The sequence below is a fragment of the Aulonocara sp. 'chitande type north' Nkhata Bay genome, linkage group LG3, assembly GCF_057382095.1.
Source record: "Aulonocara sp. 'chitande type north' Nkhata Bay isolate Kocher_YH1m ecotype deep benthic linkage group LG3, A_spYH_male_GT1.1, whole genome shotgun sequence".
In the NCBI taxonomy this organism is placed as follows: domain Eukaryota; kingdom Metazoa; phylum Chordata; class Actinopteri; order Cichliformes; family Cichlidae; genus Aulonocara; species Aulonocara sp. 'chitande type north' Nkhata Bay.
This window is the reverse complement of record NC_141346.1, coordinates 58,424,695-58,442,619: the sequence shown is the minus strand read 5'-3', so window position 1 is coordinate 58,442,619 and position 17,925 is coordinate 58,424,695. Positions and strand designations below refer to the sequence as shown.

Here is a 17,925-nt window from a genome sequence, read left to right as displayed (position 1 = left end):
AAAAGTCTTTTGATTCAAATCTGGGGCTGTGTTATATAAAGAAGCAGAGAAATCGATGAACTGAAGTCCTTTACTCTCTACATGTTTGACAATCAGGTGAAGTAGAATCAAAAGCACGTCCTCCACTCCTCTATTGGGCTTATGTGCAATCTGCATTGAATCAAGCTGAAGTTCAGTGTCTTCCATAATCACATTTCTGATGATTTTTTCAAAGACTGAGGTGAGGGCAGCAGGCCTGAAGTCGTTTAGAACTTTTGGACGACTAGATTTAGGACCAGGAACCACAACAGCTTCTTTCCAAAGAGAGGGCATGAACGATTTATTCAGAATAACCTAAAATATGGGACTGAGTTGTCTGTGACGGTTCTCAGTCATCCAGGTCATTGTAGACTAAGGAGCTTGCAAAGAAAAGCGTCTGGACTTCTTTGAGTTGCTTGAAGACGTTTCACCTCTCATCTGAGAAGCTTCTTCAGTTCTAAGGGTCAGTTGGTGGGGAGTCCCAGATTTAAACCCAGTGGGAGTTTCCCCCCAAAGAGGGACAAAGGACCCCCTGATGATCCTCTACGTAATCACATGAGCCAAGGTGTGAAAGCGGGTGGGGGTCCTAATCAGCCAGGGTTTCGGGTGAGCTCATTGTGAAACCTGGCCCCACCCTATCATGTGATTTCCTGAGGTCAGATGGCCCAGGATGTGAGTGGGCGTTAAGGTGTCTGGGGAGGGAACTCAAAACTGGATTATAGATTATTTATATTAAATATTGATATTATTTATCTGAATATTTATTTATCATAACTCTGTTTCTACACTCACTTTATATGAGTGCTTGTTGTTTCTTGTATATTTGCTGCTATGACAACTCAGTTTCCCTCCTGGATTAATAAAGTTTCTCTGATTCTGAAATACAGTGAGCCATTATATTTGTAGTTTCTAACTAACAATATAAAGGCTCTGCAACCGATAGAGCCACAGCACGTCCCACTGGCAGCTGAAGGAGCTTTTATACAAAGGACTTTGTAATTGAAGCTTTATTTATACAGGTCGGCTCATTGAGACTCAATGTCTCATTTACAAGAGAGACCTGTTCCAGACACACATATTAAAATTACAACAATAAGAGAAAAGTTTGTGTAATGTACTCAGTCACATTAAAAACGAGAACAAGTTCCCAGAGATGGTTTCACAAAAACATGTGTACGTCTTTTGAAGTCTCCAAGTGAAATCAACGGAGAGCCTTAAATCCTTCGGTTATGTTTTCCATGAAGACGGAGCAGAAAAGGAGAACGCCTTCTTCCCAAGCTCTGCATGAACTGATGGAACAGTGAATGTAATGATGTCCTGAGACTGCAGGCTGTGACTAAACTGTTTGCCTAACATGTACTCTGATGAATAGGAGGCAGTAACCCAGAAACAGATTGATAGATAAAATGATACTAATGGACCATCCTGTGTAAGACCAATGAGGACCAGTTAACCAGAGAACACAGAGTATAGTGGTGTTCTTCTGTTGTAGAGAAAGATTAAAAATATAAGACACTGGCTCAGCTATGATATTTGCAGCCAAGTGCAAGAAGGAAGGAGAACGATTGTGAGGACGAGTTTCTGGTGTTGGGGCTATTCAAAGCCTTACAAACCTCTTCTACTGTGACAGGTGTGAAGGAAAAGGTATCAGTAAGCAGGAACTACGAGCAGAGTTGTGTGCAAGAGGTTTACCATCAGATACTGTGCTGAACAAAGAGCAAGAAGCAACAAAGTGTTTGTTAAAGCAACATTTCAGTTTTGTGTGACACAGGAGTGGAGTCGATATTTAAGTGAGGAGGAAGCTCTGAGGAGTCACAGCTGGCAGAGACACTTTATAGTTTGCCAAAACCTCCTACGGTCGTTTGGACTGTCAGTCGTTAAAGTAAAAAATAGTTACATCTTGATGATGGAGGCAGTAATCCGATTACACAGCTAATGAAAACGTAGCCAATCAGCATCAGAGCCAGACTTCCTGCCCAGGCCTGGTTTCTCTCATGTAGGAGATCGGCCGGTACTGAACCAAACCAGGCCTGTCCCGACCTTTCACCCTGACCTGGCAAAAAGGGGCGTGTCTGTCCACAAAGTAGACACAACTCTCCTGTAAATGTTCCCAAACTGACATTGTCAGCCTGTTTAATACGACCCCAGTTCAAACTGATGCGGGCTCGGAGCGTGAGATTTTAGTGTTTCTCACAGCACCAACTACGCAGTGATCACTCAGGTCGTTGGCAAAAACTGCAGATGTGGAAAACTTACGCAGCAAATTAGTTAAAAAGGTCAATAAGAGCAGATTTATCTGGGTGTTTAGGATCAAGGCGTGTGAGGCTTTAAATAATTTGAGTCAGTTTTAAAAACAAGCAGCGTGCCTTAAAATCATCAGACACAGAAGAAAGCCAGTCCCAATGAAAATCATCCATCTGAAAGACGTCATTAAAATGCAGCTCAGATAAAAGTTGAACCAGAGACGGTGATGTGCTGGGGGAAGCAGGTGGAGGCTGATAGCAGCCAACAACAGTCTGATTTCCAAACAGATCAATAGTTAAGGCCAAGATTTCAAATGGCTGAGGTGCAGATGGAGAGAACAAGACTTGAGCAGCAAGACAGAGCTTCACATACACTTCCAGACCTCCGCCTTTTCTGGGACAGTCTGAGAGCTAAATGTTAAATCCATCAGTTGCTACGTTTTTATCCAGTAAAGATTTGGAAAGTCTCAGAAACAACAACGATACCAGCACCGCTTGAACAGGCCAGATTCCAATCATATCCATGTTAGGAAGCACACGACGTGATGCACGTGTAACCCAGACAGTTTTTAACATCTGCTGGTGTTTCACATTCAGCCAGAGGCCCAGGGTTAGGTTGGATACCAGACAATAATAAAAGCATCGTTATTAGACTCTAGAGCTCGTTTATAGCTGACACCACATGTAGAGTTTAAGTTCACACAGAGACGATGACATTTTTCTACAACCAGCAAACAATAAACAAGAAATGTAACAAGAGTTTCAGAAGAAGCTGTTTTACAGAGAAATGATTCCCTGAAGACAAAATTATTATTATCATCTTTATTTCTCCAGGTGAAAATTTAATTGAGATTAAAAATGTTGTTTTCAAGAGAGACCTGGCATCATGGCAGAAAGAGTCAGAAATACATAATAATTCAAACAAATACAAAATAGGAAAAACATCCTACATAAACTTCATAAAGTTTCATTAACAGACTTTGAACAATGGACTTCAAACTTCCCCCCAAAACAACAGAAACACATTTGAAGATAATGAATGACATTTATCCCTCTAAAGAAGGACTTAGACTACGATTTAATATGAATGAGAACATGTTCATAAATGGATGCAACCAAAGATTTCATCAATCCCTGATTTAGAGACAACAGAACGTTTGGTTTGATTTCACAAGATAAGAATGACGACTGAGTTGGAAGATTGTTTTATGTTTAGTCAAATCTTTCATACATAAAGTTGGATTACAAAATCATCCCCTAAGTTTGTTGTTTTATTCAAGGAATTGAAATTATAGAGAAAATCTGTGAAATGACTTAAAGAAAACAAACCACAAAAACTCCAAGATGCTCTAAACCCCCTGGTTTAGGTCGGACACCTTTCTGATGATGAGTGCATCTAACATTTCCTCAGAAGTCAATGTGCCATATGATTGCATTAGCAATAAATTACACACTATATAGAACCACTTCATAGGATCATATTTGTGCACAGATGTTTGCAGCTATCAGCGAATATTTATCAGCTATTTTGAAACAAAAAAAGACTTTTTATCCATAACAGCAAATGAACTGTACAACAGAAAATACAAATGCTATTTATGGTCTCCTCACAACAATGATAAGAAAAATAAACTGGGCCAATATGTCATGTTTGTTACTACAGAGACACACATGTTAATGTGATCTCTGGTCTCCTCTGAGTGGGAGTTATTATAACTGACTGTAAAAAGTCAGCACAAGGAAAATAAACTCCACCTAAACTTGGTTTATATCTGACCCAGACAGACTGCAGGTCATAACTTCTTACCTGAAGTTCAGTTCACCTGACACTCGGACCGGCAGCCGCCTCGGGTCTCTGCTCCTCCTGCCTCCCCTTTCCCTCATCCACCTGCTGCCTCTGTGGAAGCTCCGCCATAGCCACCACCAAACAACTGACTTATTTTTACACATCGACCAGCATCCGGCCAATCCGCCATCTTTCATTGTTTATACCGTTACAAAAAAATAAAAAAACATCATCGGCCCATTAAAAACGAAAAATCACCATCAGTATGCCCGATGGCCAGTCCAGCTATGGTCGTGCCATCAGTTAACCCTTCACGTGGCAGCTGTGACACGCGTGCCCAGGGTTGCCGACCCCTGCTCTAAAGCATCTGATTTGGATTCCTGAGATCAAATATATTTTCCTTTGGCTTTGTTTTCTTCTCATTTGTGGCTTTAATGTAGTGTTACATCCTGTTTGTTTGCTTCCATCTGTATACATGTCCAGATTCACTGTTATGTTTCTATTCTTACATTGCTGTGTGATCACTGTTCCCTCTGCTGACTGATGTGACCTTTTGTATCTCACACTGATACTTGTCATATTTGTATCTGCGCCTAAAAGATAAAAAGTTTTCCACGCTAAAACACAGCTCCACCTCCTGCAGTTCTCCCTCTGAACCACTAGATGTCTCTGTTATCTAAATGAAGACGTGCAGCACAGCAACCACAGCAGCGCTCAGATCACACGTGTCCTGTTATTATGTATAAAAGCATGAAACAGGTGAGACAGGTGGGATCAATATTAATGTTGTGGAAATATATGAAAAAGCAACAGAAGAGTGAAAACATTTCGTGTTTCTAGAAAGATCTTTCAGCTCACAGCTGCTCACAGACTGTATTTACAAGTGACAAACTGCAACTCTACAGTACATCTACAGTATATATCAAATATATTCTGTATTCAAATCTATTGAGTGATGTTTGAAAGCCTTTCCAGGTGAGTTTGATCCAGGAGGGTCTGAAGCCAGAGTCAGACAGAGACTGTGCAGAGACTGTAGAAGGACAGAGCAGCAGCAGAGCAGTCCAGATACACTGATGATCCTCTGTCAGATCCAGAGGGACACACAGGGATGATGCTGGACTCTACATTGTGTCTGACAGTGGAGCTGTTCTCAGAGCAGTTCACTCTGCAGCACTGACAGTCATCTGCACTTCTTCTCATTCCTCTGTCAGTCACTGCTGGATGAAGCTCTCCTCTCCACCTCCCAGTAACATGGCCCAGTCAGAGCGTCTCTACACACAAGCTGCTGCTGCTTCAACCTCTCTGGATCATCAGGACACAGCTCCTCCTCTCTCAGCACACACACCGTCCTGTTTACCATCGCCTCCACCTGCAGAGAGAAGAAGGAAGAGCAGAGGAGATAAACGAGTGTTTCCAGAGACTCTTCATCAGCTGTCAGTCAGTGATGCAGCACATCCAGTATAAAGAGCAGCAGGGACTTCAGTGCTGGGACTGTACTAGGACTCATTGTTGCTTCACTTTTTCTAATCTTTGGATTTTTATTGAAGTTGATGAAAATGTTTTTCCCTCCTAGTTTGAGTTTGGACTTTCATTCATTAGAAGAACCTTGGTGTGTCCACTCTGAGCTCTGTAGGAACCCCAACAACAAGCCCAACAATCCAGATGGACGGTTCCAGCTGTTAACTGGAGGAATTCCATCCAAACATCTGCTCTCACTAAATTCTTCCTCACCTACAGACTGTGTTCTTCACTGCTTTAAACTTGGAAATGAATGCAGTCATTGGTCTGCGTGCTGCTTTGTTCAGAGAGCTGATTGGCTGTTGACAGTGTTTGATCAGAGCGTGTCAGCCATTACTATGGTGACCATAAAGGTCAGAAACAGGAAGTGTTTGTGTCCAATCCTGAAGCCTGTCACCATTCTCCTCTCACAGCTTCACTGAGAAGCTGCAGCTTTACAGGAAACACTGGATCTTTGTTTCATACTGACTGTGTTTAGTACAATACTGCTGACAGCACCACCCACTCACTCCATCACTCTACTTACACCAGAGTCTCCAGTCTGTAGTCTGGACTCTGCTGAAGATCAGACAGCTGCTTCACATCTGGATCCTTCAGGTTGTTGTTGTAGCTCAGGTCCAGCACTCTCAGATGGGAGGGGTTGGACTTCAGCGCTGCTGCCAGATAATCACAGCTGATCTCTGACAAACCACAGTCCATCAATCTGTATAAAGAATGAAAGATGTAAGTTTATTAGACAAAGTGTGAGCTTGAAATCATTCAGTGTTTCATCATCTGTTCAGAGCTGAAGAAGGTTCAGAATGTAGAAGTTTAGAAAATGGAAACTCCAAACAGCTGACAGAGTTCATACGCCTTTGTCAGGGTCAAATTCAAGCAAGACCATGTGAAAATTAAAACACATCATCCTAGGTGAACTTAAACACCTTTGTTCCCCTTTTGTTAAGACATAGAAAAGTACACCACACAAAAATACTGCAAAAGGAAACGGTCGCCTTATATACATAGTGTATAAACTCAAAATGCACATTTCACTTCAAATTAAGATTAAGGCTTTGAACAGATCACATAGTTCAGTTCAACATATAAGACTTTAAGAATGCACAAGCATCTACTTAAAATCTATTTAATTTATCATCCATGATATTATTTTGTACAATTCCAATGTATTTTGTTCATCTCCCTTAAATAAACAGGCAGTCTTAAAGTATGAAATATTCATATACAAACACATATAAATGTGTGTACTGTCTCAGTGGCTGATAGTACCCCACAGGCCTCAGTGTGAGCTTGAAGACATTTATAATGTTTAAGTAGTTTAATGTGCAGGTGCTGACGATAAACACATTTTGAATGAAAGCCGGGGAACTTTGGTAGCACAGAAACAAGTGGCTATTCTTTGTGACTATATGGATCACTCACAATACCATTATTTCACACAAAGGCACCAAATTAATACTCAAAAAAGCTGCAGCAATACACACAAATATAAACAGTACTTGGTGACAACTTTGCTTTTAGCCTTTAACCCTTCTTGACTACTTTTGATGTGGCCTCTATATTTTACCTTTAAAAACAGTTTATCTTGCCAATCTGTTATTTTCTCATTTTGACCAACTGTATCAGCACAATTTATCTAAATTCAGACAAAATTTAAAATACAAGTAGAAAGTGATATTTTGACTGTAAAAACCACACACATGTTTAACGAATCATCTTCATAACTTGAAATGCAAATAGAGATTGTACATTTTTAAAAATACGCACACGTTTTGCAAACAACAAAGTTATATGGTACTATTTACCAAAAAATGCAGCCAAGGCTCAGACGTTTTTCATATAATCATTTCAAACTATTTACAGAACAATCAGGTGTCAAACAATAGTTTGTGTCACTCTAACACATATGAGAACAGCACAGGGATAAACCTGCAGGTCTGACAGCAGGTGTGTCACTCAGCGTTTACACTGCAATCTGCCTTTGTTGGCTTTAAGGCAGCAACTGTGACGATCACTAGTAGAACTGACACACAAAACAAAACAACAGCTACACACTAAATACACAAGACAACAAACTAACTTGAGACCAAACACGGTAAACGTCACAAATCTCTCACGTATCAAAACTCTCTCTCTCTTTCGCTCACTCGCTCTCTCTTGCCGGTCACTCCTAAAACTTCCCCCTTTTGCTAAACAACCAAATGTCATGTTTCCATATCATTTTTGATTGGTCGACATGGTACATTTTCCCACCTATAGGGCTTTGGAGCGTGATGTCACGGGAGATGGGCCATGCCAGCCAAAGGATACCATTTCAGCTATGGATCGTACGTGTTGTGTTGTCGGTTGCAACGTTAGATCACACGATCGTGAAGGCAAGAAGCTGGATAACGGGCTCTCTTTTCATCGTTTTCCATCCTGGAGGCAACGTGAGGGATCCCATGTATCCGATATTACTAAACAAAGACGTCAGGCTTGGATTGCAGCGGTGAGACGAGCGGATATCGAGTTCTCTGCAATCCCCAGCTTTTTGTTGGTTTGCTCACGGCATTTTCTTTCCGGTGAGTTCTAAATTAATTCATATCACTCTTGAAAGGCTTTTAGTGTGATTTTCAACGTGCTGCGGTCATAGATAATGAGATAAAACATGCTAATGTGTGATGCTGCAGAACCACATCATGTCGACTGAGTAGCTTATGATTTGGCATTATTGCAGGCAAACCAGCATATGAAATGGATGTAACAAATCCAGACTGGGCACCAACACTGCACATGGGGCATGACGACATACCTGTATCAGACTCGGACCGGCACTCAAGGCGTACGCAACGGAAGCGAAAAAGAGCACCCATCGGAGGTAAACAACCCCCCCCCCTCTAAAAACATACTAAATTGCTATCACTGTACACTAATCCGCACATAACTTCCAGATGAATCACACACCTGTCATTGGAATATTGGTGTACATTTACCTTATGTCTAATTTTATCTTACAGGCTTTTGTTATGCAGCTGCAGAGTCTGAAGGTGTGCCCCGTGCAGAAGTGATTGATGAAGATCTGACAGAAGACCAACAGCAAAATCACAATGTCATGGAGGCAGTGGACAGCAGTTGTGTTGGACAAGTGGAGGTTGAGGTACCAGCTGCAAATGTGGATATACTGAAGAAATGTAAACCTTTTAAAATGATGACAGATTACAAACTCTCAGCTGTGTCTGTAATCAAACCTCTGTAACTTTGCTTCACTTCAGCAGCATCAGCTCATGTTCACATGTTGATTCATGGTTTGCTTCAGTTTTTGATGGACTGCAGAATATTTTGAAGGTTATCTGCTATAAAAAGCCAGAACAGGAAAATCTGCTTCATGTGTTTCTGTTTGATCCTCAGTGACTTTGACACAAAGGCCTCTGCTGTGATGATCACACCTCTGATCAAGTCTCACAGTGTCAGCTTTGTTTTTATACATATGGATATGTGCTGATAAATGATCAGAGTTATAATATTTCCCACTGTCTGCTGTGTGCCGTGACCTTTGACCTGCTAAAGACAGTCAGCTGTGGATTATTCATTGTTGTGTCTGATACTTAGAACTGTGAGGAAGAACACTACACAGTTAATCAGGGTCCCCTCTCTCTGAATCAGGAAAGCTGGGCAGGCCGCGTGTGGGCCGCGGGCCATACGTTGAGTCTCACTGTTTGAAATGTGAACATTGTTCTGCTGCAGTCAATGGACTAAACCAGAGAAGAAGAAAACAGACTTTACCATGAAGATCCTCAGTGTGGATCAGTATAATATCAGCCTGATGTCTGCAGTTTAGTGTCAGCACAACTTTCACATCATATTCATCTCAGCACAACTAAAACATGCTGACTGACCTCAGAGTTTCAAGTCCACATCCTGGACTCTCCAGGAAACCACACAGATGCTTCACTCCTGAATCCTGCAGCTTGTTGTTGTAGCTCAGGTCCAGCTCTCTCAGATGGGAGGGGTTGGACTTCAGTGCTGCTGCCAGATAATCACAGCTGATCTCTGACAAACCACAGCGACTCAATCTGTATAAAGAATGAAAGGTGTAAGTTTATTAGACAAAGTGTGAGCTTGAAATCATTCAGTGTTTCATCATCTGTTCAGAGCTGAAGAAGGTTCAGAATGTAGAAGTTTAGAAAATGGAAACTCCAAACAGCTGAAGCCAACAGGAAGCAGCTTCAAACAAACACAACAAGAGAAAAAACTCTGAATGTTTCACATTAAAGTCGTACATTTCTCATAAAAACAGGACAAAGACTTGAAAAAGTCGTGTTTTTCCTTCCAGGAACCACAAGGCTTCACTTTTAAAGGTGAAGTGTGAAAGAAATGGACATATTTGAAGTCCAACACCTTTTTCCAGTCACATTATTAAAGCAGACAAACTACAAGCTCATTTTCATTCCAACAAGTCATCTTCTGACCTGGACTAACAACACTGGTCTCTATGTGCAGCTGGCTGTGAGACCAGTGCTCAGGGAGCGTCTACAAAGTGCAACACTGAAAGAACATCACACACTCATTTGCTTCCATCATCCAACCTGAAGAGGAAACAGAGACGGCTCCCCTTCAAAGTAAAAGCTGCTCCTTTTGGACACAGTATCAAAGAAAGTCTACAGTATAACATAGAAAAGACAGAACAAAGCTTTGGTTGTTTTTAAATTGTGCAGAAATGAAACTACACTAAGCTCAATTATGTGACAGACATTTCATCCCATGTCAGTTTGGCCTCATCCTGGGCCGGATTATCCAGCACACACTCTGACCACAGGCCCAGGGGCCACGCACAGCTGGGCTCCATCCAAGAGACAGCAAACAAACCAACACAATAATAAAAAGCACCATGTGATCTTCTTACATCTTCAAGACAAACATAGTAAAAACATGAGCATATTTGTTTCCTGATAAAATGATGTGACAGGTAGAACAGAGTAAAGTGGTGGTGTTACAGCCTTTCTCCCCTCTGCTGCCGAGGCTGTTAGTCTCTCCCAAACTCAGCTACAGGACTTCCAAATGAATGAAAGCAGCAGAAGTGGCTTTACAAATGAAAGAGGAAGAGGAGAAGAAGAGGAGAGGGAGGCCACCCTGACCATCACTCCAGCTGAAAACATCACACTTCCATTAAAGTTGGTGAGGAAATGTTGAGCAGGATGAGCTGCTGGCTAATCTGGAGGCTGTAGCAGCAGCTCACAGTCACAGTGGATTTCCACTCATGAAAAAGCTCTGGCTGCTTCATTTCTCATCTCATATCAGAGACTTTAATGCTTCACTGAAGCTGTACTGTGATGCTTCCATATCCCAGTGAGGCCTCCATAATGATTTCAGCTGTTCTGTACACACACTGTGTGCCCTGTATGGCTCAAAGTCTCTGCAGCCTGTTTTTATCTGCTATCATCAGATCTTCATCATCCTCATTCACATCCCTCACACACTCTACAGCCTCATCAGCACTGACTTCATCTTCACTGACTGATGGAGCACAACATGAACCTGTGGAGGCTGAAACACTGTCCTGTCAAACATCTCCCCGTCACCACTCCACTTCTGTCAGCCTTTAAATGAACCCTGCTCAAGTCTGTCACTTCTGTTTGGAGCCAAAAGGAAAAACTGTTGTTCAGTCGTTTGGAAAGACAACATTTCTGAAAGCACTCAAACTTCTTCACATTTGTCTTCAGACACATCCTGAACATTTAGGAACTGAAGAAAGTTTCAAACATCCATCAAAGACCTGAAATATAGAAAAACAACAACAGCCGCAGTCAGTGAACTCACCTCAGAGTCTCCAGTCGACAGTTTGGACTCTCCAGTCCAGCACACAGAAGCTTCACACCTGAATCCTGGAGGTCTTTATTTCCACTCATGTCCAGCTCTGTCAGATGGGAGGGGTTGGACTTCAGAGCTGAGGCCACAACTTCACAGTGAGACTCTGAGAGTCCACACTGAGTCAGTCTGTGATGATAGAAAATATAAAATGTGTTATTATAAAAGCAGAAAATCTGCATTATAAACACAGACTGAATGTATATGAAGACAAAACAGAGTGAGGTCATAATCTGATGAATCTGCTCTTCACATCTGTGCTTCAGCTCCTCTTACTGTGTTTGACATGACACAACGATTGAGTCTCTCTCAGACCTGCAGACTTTTAATGAGAATCTTTGTTTGGCTTTAATCTGCTTTTGGCTTTTTCATGGATTTCATGGATGATTTGAGTGATTTCCAGCAGGACACTTAAACATGTCAGTGGACGTCCTAAAGAACATATTCACTGATATGAAACGTGTCATTGAACAGGATTAATATCAGTGGAAACATGGTGGAAACAGCTGTGACTGCATGGATGTGACACACTTCAAATCTGTTCTCCACTCTTGGATTTGGGATCCATGGAGCTGCTGCTGAGTCTGTACAATAAAGGAATGGTGTGGAAGGTTGCAGCGTACGGACACAAACACTTTGTGGTTACAATCTGATTTTATTTTCAACATTAAACTACTAACCTACACTGATCAATGATGTTAATGATCACATCTGGACTCACCCAGCCTTTCTGCAGTTCCTCACAGCTGGAATCAGTCTCAGTCGTCCCCGCTCTGATGTGTTGTACTTCTGCAGGTCCAACTCATCCAGAACCTCCTCTGACATCTGCAGCATGAAGGCCAGAGCTGAGCACTGGATCTCAGAGAGTTTCTTCTCTGATCTGTTCTCTGACTTCAGGAACTCTTGGATCTCCTGATGTACTGAGAGGTCGTTCATCTCCATCAGACAGTGGAAGATGTTGATGCTTCTGTCAGGAGAGATTTTATCACTGTTCATCTTCTTCAGGTTGTTGATGACTCTCTGGATGGTTCCTGGACTGATCTCTGTCTGACCCAGCAGACCTACTAAGAGTCTCTGGTTGGACTCCAGACAGAGGCCATGAAGGAAGCGAACAAACAGGTCCAGGTGGCCATTTTTACTCTGGAGGGATTTATACATGCCTTTAGTCAAAAAGACATCCATTGATGGGAAGCTATAAGACTTGAACATGTTCTTAAAAAAAGATCTGTTTTTGTATTCTTCTCGGAAATTCCCTAGAAAACCTTCTATCACCTCTGTCTTCCTGTTGGTGTGACAGTGGAACATGTAGACAGCAGCCAGAAACTCCTGAATGCTCAGATGAACAAAGCAGTAGACTGGTTTCTGGAAGATCACACACTCTCTTTTGAAGATCTCTGTACAAACTCCTGAGTACACCGAGGCCTCTGTCACATCCAGACCACACTGCTCCAGGTCTTCTTGGTAGAACATGATGTTTCCTTTCTCCAGATGTTCAAACGCCAGCCTCCCCAGCTTCAGAAGAACTTCCCTGTCAGCCTCCGTCAGCTCCTGTGGACTCGTCTCACGTCCCTCATGGTACTTGTTCTTCTTCCTCTTTGTCTGAACCAGCAGGAAGTGTGAGTACATGTCAGTCAGGGTCTTGGGCAGCCCTCCTCTCTGCTCTGTAGTCAACATGTGCTCCAGAACTGTAGCAGTGATCCAGCAGAAGACTGGGATACTACACATGATGTGGAGGCTCCTGGATGTCTTCATGTGGGAGATGATTCTGCTGGACAGCTCTTCATCACTGAATCTCCTCCTGAAGTACTCCTCCTTCTGGGCGTCAGTGAAGCCTCGTACTTCTGTTAGCCTGTCAACACATGTAGGAGGGATCTGATTGGCTGCTGCAGGTCGGGAAGTTATCCAGACGAGAGCCGAGGGAAGCAGATTCCCCTGGATGAGGTTTGTCAGCAGCTGGCTGACTGATGACTTCTGTGTGACATCAGACAGCAGCTTCCTGTTGGTGAAATCCAATGAAAGTCTGCTTTCATCCAGGCCGTCAAAGATGAACAAAAGCTGAGAGACAGCCAGCTTCTCTGCTGTGACCTTCTGTAATGTTGGATGGAAAACATGGAGCAGCTCCAGAAGACTGTACTGCTCATCTCTGATCAGGTTCAGCTCCCTGAATGAAAGCAGAACCACCACACTGACATGTTGGTTCTCCAAGCCCTCTGCCCAGTCCAGAGTGAACTTCTGCACTGAGAAGGTTTTTCCAACACCAGCCACGCCGTTGGTCAGAACCACTCTGATGGGTCTCTGTTGGTCAGGTAAGGCTTTAAAGATGTCCTGGCACCTGATTGGAGCGTCATGGAGGGCGTCCATCTTGGAAGCTGTCTCCAGCTGCCTCACCTCATGTTGGGTATGAACCTCTTCACTCTGTCCCTCTGTGATGTAGAGCTCAGTGTAGATCCTGTTGAGGAGGGTTCTACTTCCTGTTTCATCACTTCCTTCAGTCACACGTTCACATCTCCTCCTCAGACTGATCTTATGTTCATCTAAAACCTCCTGCAGACCAACATCTGCTGAAAGAAAGAAAAACAATGAGACTAAAGAGAAAGAAAACTCTTCAATGTCTGAACAACACAAGAAGTCCAGTTTTCAGAAATGAGTCCATCAGCAGACAGATGTTCAGTCTTACTTTGTACACAGCTGCTCTGACTGGCTGTCTGCAGTCCAGCTCTGCTTCTGGATCTTTCTCCACACTGTGCAGAAGCTCTGATGGTGACACAGAAAAGTCACAGTGGAGATACTTCTGTCCACCTTTGATTAGACTCATTATAAAAAGGAAACAAAGTTTGAACACAGTCATGTTTCCAGTTCACTGACTTACATTTATTCCATGGACACTCACTCTAACCTGAAGCACAGCTACAACCCAACATTGTTGAGGCCTCATCTCCTCCTTTCCTGACTGTAGAGGTTAAATATGCAACAACCAACAAATAAAAGAATTTGGTTCATTTCCAAGAAATTCACACGGTGACCAAGTAAAGTAACCGTAGTAAAGGAGACAACATCCCGTTGATGGTGGGATTATTTGAAAGATTTGCTTTAGTCACGTCACCAAATGCAGTTGAACCACCCGTGGATCCATGTTTGACCATTCTACCACTCTGAGCTCTGCTTTTGAATCATTTTATTATTATCATCATTCATTTATTCATTCTTTGGAGGGGGGCTATTTCCTAATGCCGCCCTAATAAGCTGATGTTCAAGGGGAAATATAACAGAAACTCTTTCAGTGTTATTCATTAATAAATTAACAGATAAACTGTGAAGAAGAAAAAACTGAGATTTAAAGGAGAGAGTGAGAAACTTGATCATCCATCCTCATAATACATGTTTATCAGTATCTGCTGTGACCATACTGCAGTAATAACTACAAGTCTACATTTCTGTGACTGTTGATCAATCACAGCAGGAATCTGAGCTCATCTCTGCACACAGAGCAGCTTCAGCTCTGGGATAAACTGCTCGCTTCACGTCCTTCTCAGCTCACAGACACTCATCCTGATATTTTCCTTTAACATTTGATGGTATAATTCATCTGAGTTTACACTTTATCTGCATAAATACAGAAAAACAGACCCAAACACCAGAAACCATCAGTTTCACCATGTAGAATATATTGTTGTTTCCTTGCTTTTAATTCAGAGAAAAACTCTGATTTGGATTTTCTCTGTTCTCTTTGCCACAGCCCATCCCAGCAGCAGCTGAAGCAGCTGACTGTCACAACACTGAATAACACTTTAGGAGGAATTTCAGAGGTCAGTAAAGCTCCAGTTTCAACATCAGTTAATTAATCATAGTTCATCATAAATGTTAACCTGGCTGGCACACATGTTAATGTTAGCCATTTAAATATTAGCAGTTAGCTGAGGCCACAAGAAGAAGAGGCCCTAGAAGAACAATGGATGATAAGATTAGATTTTCAAGACTAGGCAGAGACGTGTTTTCCTTTACTGTCTCTTACAGAGGAGGGAGCAGATACCAGACGAGGTCACGGAGGTACGGGGAGGATTCGCAGCAGACAGCAAGACTGCCACGTCCATGCGAGAGAGCGATGGCTACGATAATCGATTTTCCTCTCTCAGCTCTCAGCGAAGGCGGTCGCACTTTTCTCCTCTCCTCCTCACCCTTATCTTCCCTGCTTCGCCTCTATGTCCTTGTCTTGTCTTGTGTGAATTTACTTTTCCCTGGAACAGTCTCTCACTGTCGTTCTCTAAACCTAAAAGAGAATTATGGATTTGATCAACTGGTCCCTGAGTGCTATTGACACCCTTTTCTCAACGAGAAGTCGGGGCTCGGGAGAGCCTGAGTGCCCTGGAGGGACTTTCCCTGCCGGTTACACGATGGACGGGTGGCAGAACTGGAGGACCGTGTGCCTGGCGGGACTGTCGATCGAGGACGCTGAAGATATCTACCTATTCGGAACCATGATAACAGGGTTCATGCTGATCGGCGTTGGCCTAGCCCTGCTTTATCGGAGAAATAAGAGAGCGGAACCGGCTGTTCAAACCCCCACATGGCTGCCCGCTGGATTCGAAGCGCCGGGACGAGGTGCGACCTCTCACAACGAACGTAATATGGTCAACACCTTGGAGACGCTTACAGCTGCTGTGAAGGCTCAAAACAACACCATTGAGCGTATGAGGGGAAACATCAGAGAGAGGCCTGCTCAAAATGACACCCTTGAGCGACAGTTGGAAAACATCGCGGAACGGATCACTGCAGTTGTGAAGTCTCAGAATCAAAAGACTGACAACACCTTGGAACTGAAGTTTGCTACCATCATGGGGAGGCTCGCAGCTCTCCAACGGGAGGTTGAGGGACCTGTCTCAGAGTGCTAAAATTCGAGCTGCTCAAAACAGAAATCAACAATATTCAACATTCGGACACCACGGCGCCAGCTGCAGGCCCAAGGCTGGAGCCCACCAAAACAACTCCCTGATAACGACTGTGTGATGACTGTTCTTCCCGTCCCATGAAGGCCACCTGGGTTGGCTGGCAGACTGTTTACTTAGCCTGATAGAGCGAAGGACACTGTCTCCGCTGAACTCTGGACACGCACACACATACACTTACACTGATAAGCACACACTCATCCCCCCTCCCTTCCAAACGCCTTCGATGCTTGTTTCCTGAAGGGGCAGCACGGCGGGTCTGTGTGCCGCGCTGGAACGGTAGCGCTGTGCAGGGTGGCTGCTGTGTTCGCTTCGGATTACTCCTCAACCCCCACCCACCCCTGTGGCTTGTCATGTCTTCACAATGTTGTGCTGTGGACATTTATGTGCTTCTTGTGCAGAGGAGTTTTTTTGTTTCCTGTTCTCATGCTGTCCTACCATGGAAGCATAGCATGAGTAGGGGTCTCTTTTTTTCCTCTTGTACTTTCCCCAGTGTAGTGTACATTTCAATGTTTTTCTCTGATTCTACCAATCTCCGACCTGTATCCCCATGTAATGTTTGTGCTATATGTGTAAGGTCGGGGGGGGGGGGGGGGGGGGGGGGTCCTATTTCACTGCAGGGCAACCTGCATGTGACGAATAAAGCTTTGATTGATTGATTGATAATCTCTGTTTTTGTCTCCCTATATAATGTTGTACAGCCCATGTGAGGGTTATCCTCTCTGTGAACCAGATGCTTGATTTCACACAGAGGTCCACCAACTGAATTTGATCAGTTATGGAACGATTTACCTCGACAGGCTCCTTCACTCGCTGCTTTTAAACCTCCTTTAAAACACACTTTTACTCCCTGACCTTTGATCCAGTGTGACATGTTGACTCACTACCTCAGACAGCTTAAAAATAGTCTTTTTGTTTTTTGGTGCTGCCTAAAAGAACCGTAAATATCTGTCCTATATACAGTTATGTTCATATATTTTTGTGCTACATCAGGAAACTCAAAAACATAGTTTTTAATATTTTAATCCTTATTTTTAAAACTGTTTTTGTCATTTTTCTTCTCCCATTGCATCAAAAATCATTATTTACACTGAATAAATGAGTCAGCAGCTCTCTTACATTGTTGCTGCAGGTTCATTACTGAAGTCTGGAGGGTTATCATTGGACCAGTCACTCCTCACAGACACACAGCTGGATGCTGCAGATCCTGCTCCATCCTCTTCCTCCATCTTCTTGATGTCAGGGTGGAGTTAGTCTGAGAGGCAAACACACACACTCAGAGGTGCTGTTGTACTGGAAGCATCACACTGACGGGTTTCTAAAGTTCTCATTGATCATTTCATGGAGTTTCTGTGGTAAACACTGTCCTGTGACGTATGTGTCATGGTGAGGGTCATGAGGGCTAACCAGCCCCACTCCTTACTCCTCATATTTCAGCCTGAAGCACAATAACAGCCTAAACCTAACCAGGAGGCTGTAACCTCAAAGGGACTTCATGGTTAGAAATAAAGGTTCAATGAAATGAAGCAGATCATAAAAACATGAGTTCCAACTTTAAAAGAAGCATCCACACGAT

At 43.1% G+C, this 17,925-nt stretch overlaps 1 protein-coding gene across 1 annotated transcript; it reads right to left on the bottom strand.

Annotated features, from left to right (window-relative positions):
* Positions 1–2,809: 2,809 nt before the first annotated feature.
* Positions 2,810–17,699, bottom strand: LOC147336306 (protein NLRC3-like). Its single transcript, XM_086285356.1, has 7 exons — positions 17,469–17,699; positions 14,084–14,160; positions 12,128–13,967; positions 11,359–11,535; positions 9,438–9,614; positions 6,092–6,268; positions 2,810–5,416 (listed from the first exon to the last, which is right to left on the bottom strand). The coding sequence occupies exons 1-7, from the start codon at positions 17,576–17,578 to the stop codon at positions 5,401–5,403; spliced, it is 2,574 nt and encodes an 857-aa protein (XP_086141482.1). The 5' UTR covers positions 17,579–17,699; the 3' UTR covers positions 2,810–5,400.
* Between the last annotated feature and the right edge of the window lie 226 nt (positions 17,700–17,925).